The sequence below is a fragment of the Taudactylus pleione genome, unplaced genomic scaffold (genome assembly GCF_031769625.1).
Source record: "Taudactylus pleione unplaced genomic scaffold, aTauple2 ptg000893l, whole genome shotgun sequence".
Lineage (NCBI taxonomy): Eukaryota > Metazoa > Chordata > Amphibia > Anura > Myobatrachidae > Taudactylus > Taudactylus pleione.
In genome coordinates, this window is record NW_028285294.1 from 465,850 (window position 1) to 478,673 (window position 12,824).

General features: G+C 49.2%; 1 protein-coding gene across 1 annotated transcript in view; it reads left to right on the plus strand.

The window, feature by feature from the left end:
- Positions 1-12,339, plus strand: part of DOCK3 (dedicator of cytokinesis 3) — a 394,022-nt gene extending 381,683 nt beyond the window's left edge. Inside the window, exons 49-54 of the mRNA XM_088459078.1 lie at positions 1,759-1,906; positions 2,249-2,364; positions 3,410-3,497; positions 6,481-6,600; positions 7,854-7,936; positions 11,373-12,339. Coding sequence (XP_088315204.1) covers positions 1,759-1,906; positions 2,249-2,364; positions 3,410-3,497; positions 6,481-6,600; positions 7,854-7,936; positions 11,373-11,798 — 981 coding nt within the window. The 3' untranslated portion in view covers positions 11,799-12,339. The remainder of the gene's footprint in view (positions 1-1,758; positions 1,907-2,248; positions 2,365-3,409; positions 3,498-6,480; positions 6,601-7,853; positions 7,937-11,372) is intronic.
- The last annotated feature ends 485 nt before the right edge of the window (positions 12,340-12,824 follow it).

A 12,824-nucleotide genomic window follows, 5' to 3' on the forward strand; every position in this document is an offset into this window, starting at 1 on the left:
GGGTCCATGTCTACATCCGGACCTAACCCGTCTGTATTTTAATGGCTTGAGACATCCCTCCTAACGACTAAGGGTTTCTCCAGCTCTGTGGACCAGATCACCTCAGAGCATGCAAACCGGCCTCAGCCAGGATTTACCACAGAATTTGGCATTCATATTTCCAATGGTGTGCTCCATGAAACTGTGACCCTCAAGTCTTTAAGGTTTCTCGAATTCTTGCCTTTTCTTCAGGCTGTATTGGATCTAGGCCTCTGCCTAGCATCTGTGAAAGTGCAGGTCTCCGCTTTGTCTATCTGGTTTTAGCACAGAATTGCTACTATACCGGATGTTCACACCTTCATGCAAGGTGTTCTACGTATACAACCTCCCTTTTACCCTCCTGTGGCTCCATGGGATTTGTTAGTGGTGCTCCACACACTTCAGGAACCTCCATTCGAACCCCTGGAATCAGTGGAGGTCAAGTGGCTCACTGCGAAGACTGTTTCTTCTGGCTATAGCATCTGCCCGTAGGGTATCTGATTTAGGGTCACTTTCATGTTGCTCCCTCTTTTTAATATTTCATCAGGACAGGACTGTTCTTCGAACACGCCCAGACTTCCTTCCCAAGGTGGTTTCTCGCTTCCACCCGAATGAGGAAATCGTGGTTCCGGCCTTTAAATCACCAGACCTCTCGGCAGGTGAGGCCTCTTTGGATGTGTTCCGTGCTCTGAAGATCTATGTTGGCCGTACTACTTCCATCAGGAAATCGGACTCCCTCTTTGTCTTATATGGATTACACAAAAGGAGACAGTCAGCTAACAAACAGACTCTGGCCAGATGGATTCACATAACTATCTCACAGGCTTGTTAATAAAAGTGAAGTGCCCTCAGGCTGTGGGCGGGGTATAGGTTGAAGGACCGGAACATCCTGGGATTGAAAAGCTTTGCTGTTGGTGTCCGGTCCTCCAGGTCCCACTTACACCCCCAATGTCTCCCTGTGGACCCTATGGACTTCGAAGAAGGAGAGTTAACAAAGGTAAGTTTTACCGTAACTCTCCTTTTGTGTTGTCTAAAATGCTGGTACATAACTCACTTTTAAAATCAGGTTTAGAAATCCTTCAAGTTAAAAAATAAAAAACTATTTAATGTAATTGTTTATATGACTTAGTGGATTATTGGCTGGCAGTTCATCAATTGTAAGGTGGGCACAGTAAGCAGGCCATGGTAAGATGGGCACAGTAAGCCAGGCCATGGTAAGGTGGGCACGGTAAGGTGGGCACAGTAAGCAGGCCACAGTAAGGTGGGCACAGTAAGCCAGGCCATGGTAAGGTGGGCACATTAAGCAGGCCACAGTAAGGTGGGCACAGTAAGCAGGCCACAGTAAGCAAGCCACGGTAAGGTGGGCACTGTAAGGGCACAGTGGGTGGCACATTTCCTAGACAAAATAAAAAATCCACTAACGGAATTGCCAATATAACTCTGTCACCCGCTGTGTCTGCTGTAATGTACTAGCCATATCCGTCTCTCAGGGTGGATTTCCGTTACTGGTGATGTGCCGCGGATCATTGCCGCCATGGTCACGTATCAGCCAGTTACAATCCCCCGACATTGCAAGTTTTCCTGTCCACCTCTATGGAGTAGGAGGTAAAACTTGCATGGTAGATCCCGTCCCGAGGTGGCACATGGCGCCATTGCTGTGAATCGGCCCCATTGTATGATTCGAGCTTTTTTGCAGTATTTCTCACCAGCGGCCTCTGATTGTGTCTCTCTGCGTTACAGATGCTGCTGCCTCACTCTCTCCATGCTGGATCCATCACGAATGTTTCTGGACTATCGTCATCCTACACAAGCCCCTCCTCCTCCAGCCTCAGCTCCACCCACTCTGCACCGTCACAGCTGATAAACTCAGCGCCCTCTAGCACACGGGGTAATGAATGTGTGGTGTGGGAATGGTACGGGAAGCGATGTATAGGCCGATATCAGACACTGAATCAGAAGGTCATTTAGGGTGTAAAATCACTTACCTTGGCAGCAGCTTGGGTGGGCACATTAAGGGAGGATACAGTATAATAAGAGTGGGATGACATTGGCCAATAGAAGATCCTGTGAAAGTTCTGGATCAGGGAACAATGCTCTGCACACTGATGTTTGGACAGTGACAGGTAATGACCAGTGATTCACAGGAAAAGAGAACCATCAGTGGGGTCCACTACAGCCATCAGCTATCATGTGGGATGTAAGCGGTAACCTCATGGTGTTTCCCTTCTAGGTTCACCCTCCCTCCCGGACAAGTACAGACATTCGCGAGATTTGGTGATGCTGCTTCCTGCCCCACGGGACAGGCCCAGCAGTGCCATGTACCAGACGGGCGCAGACAGTGGACAGGTGATACTACTTTCCAAAGCCAATCTTCTCCTTTACCCGTTCCCTTGCACAACTCCACTCACATCAGCCCCAGTAACTAGTGACTACAAGCCTCAGTTAGTTCTTTGCAGCCTTTTCCTTAAAGACCAGAGGAGCAGAGCTAGGATTACAGAGCGGCCTCGGTTTACCCTGACATAACCGGGAACACAGGCTTTAACTCACCGGCCACAGCCATATAATGTTATGTAATTGTCATGTGAAACCCTCACACTCCCCCGATGTATCTCCTTACTTATTCCTGGAAGCACAAAATCCTTATATCGCAGTATAATCCACCCAAGTGTTTTGCCTTGTTCCTGGCACAAGATCCTCCTAGAGGAACCGAGCCAAAGAGCTTGGAGTACATCAGTAAGTGTCCCTGGTGCCACCTGATGGCCATAGTCTTGTTTTACCATCAACTGAGCAAGAGGTGGATGCCACATTATCCAGGGAATAAATCAGGTGCCTACTCAGATAGCTTGCACTTCTGGTGGGCACGAACTTTAGCTGCAACAACCAAATGGTGCTCCACAATTCCCTTCAAGATATCTATGGTGCTGGGCTCCTGGGTGGTGAGATCTAGAACCTCGGGGGAAATTGTAAGCAGAAGACATAAGATGTTCCTCACAGCACTGTAACATAGGCCTTTGGGCCAATTCTCCCATGAGGCAATATGAAAACCTCGTCTCACGCGGCTCCTCATAACAGGAGGCAGAAATGAGGTTCTCACCTAGACCTCCCCCAGCGCTCCCTACATTACCAGCTCTGCAGTAATTGCCCTTGGAACGTAGGCTGATAGCTTGAGATGGTTATTCTTCATCTCCTGATTTTCATGGTGACAGTCACCACGCTACAGCTGTGAGTGACTGGAGCGTTGGGAAGAGGTAGCCGGAGAGGGTGGAACGCCCCTGGCCTCAGACCCCCAGGTGCCCCAGGATCTCCAGACATGCCCATCATATCCTCTGTTGTCGGAAGTGTCTCTTTTCTCTCACTTCTCTCTTCTCTGTCTCTCCTGGCGGTTCCTCAGCGCTGTGTGTATCCTCGCGCTCTGTTCCAGCAGGTCCTCGGCCCATGCAAGCCCTGCAGTGACCCCAATCTCTCTGTAGCGGACAAAGGTGATGACCTCACAATATTAGGCATAGTAGCAGAGGGGAGCTGTATAGATGATTATAGTGGAGCATATGGGAAAGATTTCTGGGCTGCACAACCTGACTCTATATATTAAGGGAGGTGCTACCTGATGAGACTAATTGCAGACACAGAAACAGACAAATCTCAGGTGCACAACTCCAAATTATTAATAATATATATAAATGCAATAAAAATTTTGCAGTGAATAGAGGTTTTTAGCATAATCATGGCCAAGCTTATGGGCCTACCCACCATATCCAGGTAACCTCTTTCGGGTAGGTCCCTAACATACTAGGGTTCAAATCCAGAGCGCAGGACCCCCCAAAAAATGCCCCAGCCAAGCTGCCCCAGGGCACCAGCATAGTAAGAAAAGTGCAGTGTAAAGAGATAGTTAAGAGCAGCCACAGCTACATATAAGGAATGAAAATAAAAAATATACTCCATTTAATGTGCTTTACTGCACTTCTGAGGGAAAGGAGACGCCCCCATTCTGGATTAGCACCCTTCCTTATTGGTTTAAAAGCATGTAGTATGGTAATGTATATGCACACTGTATTAGGCACAATTCTAGGTAAGTCCTACAAGTTATATACTGTAGTGCAATTTTGGTTCATTTTTGGGGTGTGGGTCCCCCTGGATTGCGTTGGCTGGTTTGTCTCAGGGCACCGCATTATAACACATTTTAACCCTTCACTGTTTGTTTAATATATATGTACTTCACTTTTTTATTTTCATTCCTTATATGCAGCTGCAGCTGCTCCTAACTATCTCTTTACACTGCACTTTTCTTACTATGGTGGTGCCTTGGGGCAGCTTGGCTGGGGCATTTTTTGGGGGGTCCTGCGCTCTGGATTTGAACCTTGGTATGTTAGGGACCTACCCGAAAGAGGTTACCTGGATATGGTGGGTAGGCCCATAACCTTGGCCATGATTATGCTAAAAACCTCTATTGATTGCAAATTTTTATTGCATTTATATATTATCAGTAATAATCTGGAATTGTGCACCTGAGATTTGTCTGTTTCTGTGTCTAGATGATTATAGTGTAAGATATTAAATGACTCGTCATGGGAGGAGATATATAAATAGTTGGAGGAGATGTAGGGGACGATGGAGGATTTATAGTGATGATAGAAGGGAAAGATGATGGACAGTTATTGTGGTGCATAGGGTTAGAGACATATAGATTATGGGAGTGATACAGAGCCTCCATCTCTGCGTCTTAAACTAATGCTCTGGGCGATTTTCTTAATACTGAGACATCTACTTGCATTTTGCGCCGGTGCATTTCCATCTCGTTGTAACTTTAGACGCCACGATCGGAGAAGCCCCATGGCAGGTGCGGCTTCTCCATCTGCGTGTGGCGTACTGTGTGGGCGGTGACACACCCGCATCTGCTTAGCCACCCACCCATTACCTCCCAGACACGCCCACTAACATCCACAGACCCTGCGTCCAAATTTGTTCTGCGTCACCATGCGGTAAGTCTGGACAAATGCGCAGAAGAAAAAATATAGTTTTTTTCCTGATTATCAGCAAGGGACGGATTCAATACATGCGATGTACCACCCAAGCTTCACCGCGATGCTCAGCAGTGCCAAGTATAGTGCCTCCAACACGTCCATCGCATGAAATTGAATCGCTCCCAAAAAATACACAATCCTCCCTATATTCCCCTCTCACACCCAGCTCCTGAGTTCCTCCTCCACTAATCCTCAGGCTTCAGTCTCCGGTACATAAGTCCAGGACTGTGGCAGTAAGGTGACTTCCAATCACAACTTTTCTAACACTGGAACCCAAGGATAACAGTCTTGGGATCCACGGAGAGACTAGTTAGATAAATAGAGGAATGTTTTATATATAATAAAATGTGTTAGCAAATTAGCCTAGTAGTAATACTGCCTGAGTAATCATTCTCTTTTGCTTTCCTGCTGTTTGTGTGACTCTGCTGTGTCTGTTTCCTGCTGTTTGTGTGACTCTGCTGTGTCTGTTTCCTGCTGTTTGTGTGACTCTCCTGTCTGTTTCCTGCTGTATGTGTGACTCCACTGTGTGTTTCCTGCTGTTTATGTGACTTTGCTGTGTCTGTTTCCTCCTCTTTGTGTGACTCTGCTGTGTTTGTTTCCTCTTTGTGTGACTCTGCTGTGTTTGTTTCCTCCTCTTTGTGTGACTCTGCTGTGTTTGTTTCCTCCTCTTTGTGTGACTCTGCTGTGTCTGTTTCCTCCTCTTTGTGTGACTCTGCTGTGTCTGTTTCCTCCTCTTTGTGTGACTCTGCTGTGTCTGTTTCCTCCTCTTTGTGTGACTCTGCTGTGTTTGTTTCCTCCTCTTTGTGTCACTCTGCTGTGTCTGTTTCCTCCTCTTTGTGTGACTCTGCTGTGTCTGTTTCCTCCTCTTTGTGTGACTCTGCTGTGTTTGTTTCCTGCTCTTTGTGTGACTCTGCTGTGTCTGTTTCCTCCTCTTTGTGTGACTCTGCTGTGTCTGTTTCCTGCTCTTTGTGTGACTCTGCTGTGTCTGTTTCCTCCTCTTTGTGTGACTCTGCTGTGTCTGTTTCCTCCTCTTTGTGTGACTCTGCTGTGTCTGTTTCCTGCTCTTTGTGTGACTCTGCTGTGTCTGTTTCCTCCTCTTTGTGTGACTCTGCTGTGTCTGTTTCCTGCTCTTTGTGTGACTCTGCTGTGTCTGTTTCCTCCTCTTTGTGTGACTCTGCTGTGTCTGTTTCCTGCTCTTTGTGTGACTCTGCTGTGTCTGTTTCCTCCTCTTTGTGTGACTCTGCTGTGTCTGTTTCCTCCTCTTTGTGTGACTCTGCTGTGTCTGTTTCCTGCTCTTTGTGTGACTCTGCTGTGTCTGTTTCCTCCTCTTTGTGTGACTCTGCTGTGTCTGTTTCCTCCTCTTTGTGTGACTCTGCTGTGTCTGTTTCCTGCTGCCCTGGATGCACCATTGATGGCCCGTATCGATGCCCTTTTCCTTGGACAGTTCTTGCCGCACCCAGCAGTTGGAGTTTGGACAGTGGAACCAGGGAATCTCTTCCTTTCCTGACCTCACATGTTGGGAGTGTCCTTACACCAACAGGGACCACCAGGGGTCTCACACAAGGTATGGGCTCTGAGGGGTCAGTGGGAATGTACTATTGCAATGGAAAGGTTGGGTTCAGAAAGAGAGATAACAACCCAGGCTGGGACCTTATACCACTCGGACTGTAACCACACCAGTCTAACAGGACCATCTTATCTGTGCTCTATTACATTAGTCTGACATTGACTGACATCCTCTCCTATATGTGCTGATACATTAGTCCGACAGACTCTCCCATCTGTTCTCTACTACATTAGTCTGACATTTACTGATATATCTAATTCTTATCTGTACTCTATTACATTAGTCTTGACATTCACTAAGAGCCTCTCCATTGTGTGCTTTACTTCATTAGTCCTACGTTATACATTAGAAAGGCAATTAGCACTGTGCACTGATGGAAAAGAAAGATGCCACATATAACCACCGGTCTCATCCAACTGGTGCTATAGAATAGCGGAGGGTGGGCTGGTGCTGTAGTATAGCGGAGGGTGGGCTGGTGCTGTAGAATAGCGGAGGGTGGGCCTGTGCTGTAGAATAGGGGAGGGTAGGCTGGTGCTGTAGAATAGCAGAGGGTGAGCTGGTGCTGTAGAATAGCGGAGGGTGGGCTGGTGCTGTAGAATAGAGGAGGGTGGGCTGGTGCTGTAGAATAGCGGAGGGTGGGCTGGTGCTGTAGAATAGAGGAGGGTGGGCTGGTGCTGTAAAATAGCGGAGGGTGGGCTGGTGCTGTAGAGTAGCGGAGGGTGGGCTGGTGCTGTAGAATAGCGGAGGGTGGGCTGGTGCTGTAGAATAGCGGAGGGTGGGCTGGTGCTGTAGAATAGCGGAGGGTGGGCTGGTGCTGTAGAATAGAGGAGGGTGGGCTGGTGCTGTAGAATAGCGGAGGGTGGGCTGGTGCTGTAGAATAGCGGAGGGTGGGCTGGTGCTGTAGAATAGCGGAGGGTGGGCTGGTGCTGTAGAATAGAGGAGGGTTGGCTGGTGCTGTAGTATAGTGGAGGGCGGGCTGGTGCTGTAGAAAAGAGGAGGGTGGGCTGGTGCTGTAGTATAGTGGAGGGCGGGCTGGTGCTGTAGAAAAGAGGAGGGTGGGCTGGTGCTGTAGTATAGTGGAGGGCGGGCTGGTGCTGTAGAAAAGAGGAGGGTGGGCTGGTGCTGTAGTATAGGGGAGGGTGGGCTGGTGCTGTAGAATAGCGGAGGGTCGGCTGGTAACGAATAGTGGGGGTCTCGCCAGGCTGCAGTAACAGTTGATTAACTCCCTCTCTCTCTCTCTCTCTCTGTAGGTCACTATTCTCTGCACTTTGATGCTTTCCACCCCTCTGTGGGGGAGGGGGCTCCGGCGTTACCTACAAGATCTCTGCGCAAGGTATCAGTCTATAAACGTGTTTCCTGCATAACCTGTATTACTGCCTGGATTATAGATCCCATCATGTTCCCGGCTCTGCATAGAATCACCCCCAACTTCCCATTAATACTAATTCTACCCACAAGCCCCTTCCTCTGTGCTCCTAGCAAAGCAGAACCGTCAGACCCCCGATGTGGCCGCAGCTGCACTGGGGGTCATATATGCAGCGCACTTTGCGGTCTCCTCTCCGCTCTCATTAGATGCCTCCGCAAACAAAAAGGGCATCTCGGTGTGGTGCAGATGGGCAAACGTCACATTGTACAGCCCCTTCTATAATAGGAAATCTCGGTGTGGTGGAGAGGGGTAAACGTCACATTGTACAGCCCCTTCTATAATAGGAAATCTCGGTGTGGTGGAGAGGGGCAAACGTCACATTGTACAGCCCCTTCTATAATAGGAAATCTCGGTGTGGTGCAGAGGGGTAAACGTCACATTGTACAGCCCCTTCTATAATAGGAAATCTCGGTGTGGTGGAGAGGGGCAAACGTCACATTGTACAGCCCCTTCTGTAATAGGAAATCTCGGTGTGGTGGAGACGGGCAAACGTCACATTGTACAGCCCCTTCTATAATAGGAAATCTCGGTGTGGTGCAGAGGAGCAAATGTCACATTGTACAGCCCCTTCTATAATAGGAAATCTCGGTTTGGGGGAGAGGGGTAAACGTCACATTGTACAGTCCCTTCTATAATAGGAAATCTCGGTGTGGTGGAGAGGGGTAAACGTCACATTGTACAGCCCCTTCTATAATAGGAAATCTCGGTGTGGTGGAGACGGGCAAACGTCACATTGTACAGCCCCTTCTATAATAGGAAATCTCGGTGTGGTGGAGAGGGGTAAATGTCACATTGTACAGCCCCTTCTATAATAGGAAATCTCGGTGTGGTGGAGAGGGGTAAACGTCACATTGTACAGCCCCTTCTATAATAGGAAATCTCGGTGTGGTGGAGAGGGGTAAACGTCACATTGTACAGCCCCTTCTATAATAGGAAATCTCGGTGTGGTGGAGAGGGGTAAACGTCACATTGTACAGCCCCTTCTATAATAGGAAATCTCGGTGTGGTGGAGAGGGGTAAATGTCACATTGTACAGCCCCTTCTATAATAGGAAATCTCGGTGTGGTGGAGATGGGCAAACGTACGGCCCCTTCTATAATAGGAAATCTCGGTGTGGTGGAGACGGGCAAACGTCACACTGTACAGCCCCTTCTATAATAGGAAATCTCGGTGTGGTGGAGAGGGGCAAACGTCACACTGTACAGCCCCTTCTATAATAGGAAATCTCGGTGTGGTGGAGAGGGGTAAACGTCACATTGTACAGCCCCTTCTATAATAGGAAATCTCGGTGTGGTGGAGAGGGGTAAACGTCACATTGTACAGCCCCTTCTATAATAGGAAATCTCGGTGTGGTGGAGAGGGGTAAATGTCACATTGTACAGCCCCTTCTATAATAGGAAATCTCGGTGTGGTGGAGAGGGGTAAACGTCACATTGTACAGCCCCTTCTATAATAGGAAATCTCGGTGTGGTGGAGAGGGGCAAACGTCACATTGTACAGCCCCTTCTATAATAGGAAATCTCGGTGTGGTGCAGAGGGGTAAACGTCACATTGTACAGCCCCTTCTATAATAGGAAATCTCGGTGTGGTGGAGACGGGCAAACGTCACATTGTACAGCCCCTTCTATAATAGGAAATCTCGGTGTGGTGGAGACGGGCAAACGTCACATTGTACAGCCCCTTATATAATAGGAAATCTCGGTGTGGTGGAGAGGGGCAAACGTCACATTGTACAGCCCCTTCTATAATAGGAAATCTCGGTGTGGTGCAGAGGGGTAAACGTCACATTGTACAGCCCCTTCTATAATAGGAAATCTCGGTGTGGTGGAGACGGGCAAACGTCACATTGTACAGCCCCTTCTATAATAGGAAATCTCGGTGTGGTGGAGACGGGCAAACGTCACATTGTACAGCCCCTTCTATAATAGGAAATCTCGGTGTGGTGGAGAGGGGTAAACGTTACATTGTACAGCCCCTTCTATAATAGGATATCTCAGTGTGGTGCAGAGGGGTAAACGTCACATTGTACAGCCCCTTCTATAATAGGAAATCTCGGTGTGGTGGAGAGGGGTAAACGTCACATTGTACAGCCCCTTCTATAATAGGAAATCTCGGTGTGGTGGAGAGGGGTAAACGTCACATTGTACAGCCCCTTCTATAATAGGAAATCTCGGTGTGGTGGAGACGGGCAAACGTCACACTGTACAGCCCCTTCTATAATAGGAAATCTCGGTGTGGTGGAGAGGGGTAAACGTCACATTGTACAGCCCCTTCTATAATAGGAAATCTCGGTGTGGTGGAGACGGGTAAACGTCACATTGTACAGCCCCTTCTATAATAGGAAATCTCGGTGTGGTGGAGACGGGCAAACGTCACACTGTACAGCCCCTTCTATAATAGGAAATCTCGGTGTGGTGGAGAGGGGTAAACGTCACATTGTACAGCCCCTTCTATAATAGGAAATATAATTCTTCCCCAGAAGTTCTGCGCAGTTCAGTCTAACTTGCTGCTTCCATTAGTTATCGGGGGACGTTGGGAGTGTCTTATGTTACTGACCGTCTCACCCATAGGGCCTGCCTCTGAGTTACACGCAAAGTGGCGAGATTCCTGTGAGCAGACGCCCCTTGCCGAACGCACAATTGGCACCGAGCCTTTGATACATGTCCACAACGCTCTCACAAGTCAGTGAGGTTATGCGCAGTCGCATTGTCACCGACTAGTTTCTGCCCCGAAATATTCAATTTCACGAAAGAGAGATCTGACCAAGTCCAGCTCCGAATACAACGCTGTGTACAAAATGTCACCATTTGCGTCCTTGTACAGAGATCCGTCTGCCCCATAATGTGCTTCTCCGATTAACTATAACACAATATCTCCCTTTAATGGTATAGCATAAACACCAGAGACTGCCAGACCCATGCTTAATTCATGTCCCTTTGCGCTATGCCGCCCATCGAAGAACGCCTCTAAAAACGTGCCCCCGCCACCATTTTATTTCATTTCAATAATCTGTTTTGGCTAATTCTCAGTTCTACGCTACTCTGCAAAGTGAGGCTCAAATACCGAGCACGCGATGGTCTCACTGCACCTGGCTCCTCCCATTGGGGCAATCGTCCACACCGCCACACACACGCCATCCAGCTTTATACACTTACACGCCATGCGGGAAATATAACCGCACGTACAAACCTTCTCATTGGTTGTTAGTATTTTGTAAATATCTCCCGGCGGGTGGTGATTTTCTGCGTTACGGAGCTATGAGATGCGTCGGGGAATAAATGTGACAGATTAGTAGTATTAGATGTCACACACAGCTGATGACTGTCTCTCTCTCTCTGTACAGAGCCCTCTGCACACTATCCCTGCCTCCCCCACCAGCCCGCAGTCTTGCCTAGACGGCAGTAACTCTCCTCTCTCGGGCAGTGCCAGCAGTGGAGTCTCTTCTTTGAGTGAAGGCAACTTCCCCGGCTGTCCTGATGCTTCAACCATCACAGAGTCCCGGCCAGAGGAGGAACAAGGCGGATGTTATCAGCACTACCCCCCTGTGCGGTACAGTTTGTCCGACCCCAATGGGCTGGAGCCTCCCAAGGTCCAACCGTGTCGAAGCCACTCAGCCCCCACAGGGGTGACTCCACCTCGGTCACCCAGCGGTGAACATGAAGAGGCAAATGCAGAGCACGATCGGCTACGGAGAGCCAGGAGGAACTGCCACATGGGCAAAGAACAGCCGGCACGGGTTGGGTGGGAACACAACATGAGCAAACAGTAGTCATGGGCTTAACTGGTGGAGCAAGGGGGCAACAGGAGGAGAAGACTCTGTATTAGGAGGAGAGGAGAGGTCAGTGTGTCCTGATGTCTGTGTATTAGGAGGAGGGGAGAGGTCAGTGTATCCTGATGTCTGTGTATTAGGAGGAGAGAGGTCAGTGTGTCCTGATGTCTGTGTATTAGGAGGAGAGGAGAGGTCAGTGTGTCCTGTCTGTGTATTAGGAGGAGGGGAGAGGTCAGTGTATCCTGATGTCTGTGTATTAGGAGGAGAGAGGTCAGTGTGTCCTGATGTCTGTGTATTAGGAGGAGGGGAGAGATCAGTGTGTCTTTGAGGTTGGGGTATGGAGGGGGTATTTGAGGTTGGAGTATGGAGGAGGTCAGTGTGTCTGAGGTTGGGGTATGGAGGGGGTCACTGTGTCTGAGGTTGGGGTGTGGAGGAGGTCAGTGTGTCTGTGAGGTTGGGGTATGGAGTAGGTCAGTGTGTCTGTGAGGTTGGGGTATGGAGGAGTTCAGTGTGTCTGTGAGGTTGGTGTATGGGGGGGCCAGTGTGTCTGTGAGGTTGGGGTATGGGGGGGCCAGTGTGTCTGTGAGGTTGGGGGTCAGTGTGTCTGAGGTTGGGGTATGGAGGAGGTCAGTGTGTCTGTGAGGTTGGAGTATGGAGGAGGTCAGTGTGTCTGTGAGGTTGGAGTATGGAGGGGGTCAGTGTATCTGAGGTTGGGGTATGGAGGGGGTCACTGTGTCTGAGGTTGGGGTGTGGAGGAGGTCAGTGTGTCTGAGGTTGCGGTATGGAGGAGGTCAGTGTGTCTGTGAGGTTGGGGTATGGAGGAGGTCAGTGTGTCTGTGAGGTTGGGGTATGGAGGAGGTCAGTGTGTCTGTGAGGTTGGGGTATGGAGGTCAGTGTGTCTGTGAGTTTGGGATATGGAGGTCAGTGTGTCTGTGAGGTTGGGGTATGGAGGTCAGTGTGTCTGAGGTTTGGTGTATGGAGGTCAGTGTGTCTGTGAGGTTGGTGTATGGAGGGGGTCAGTGTGTC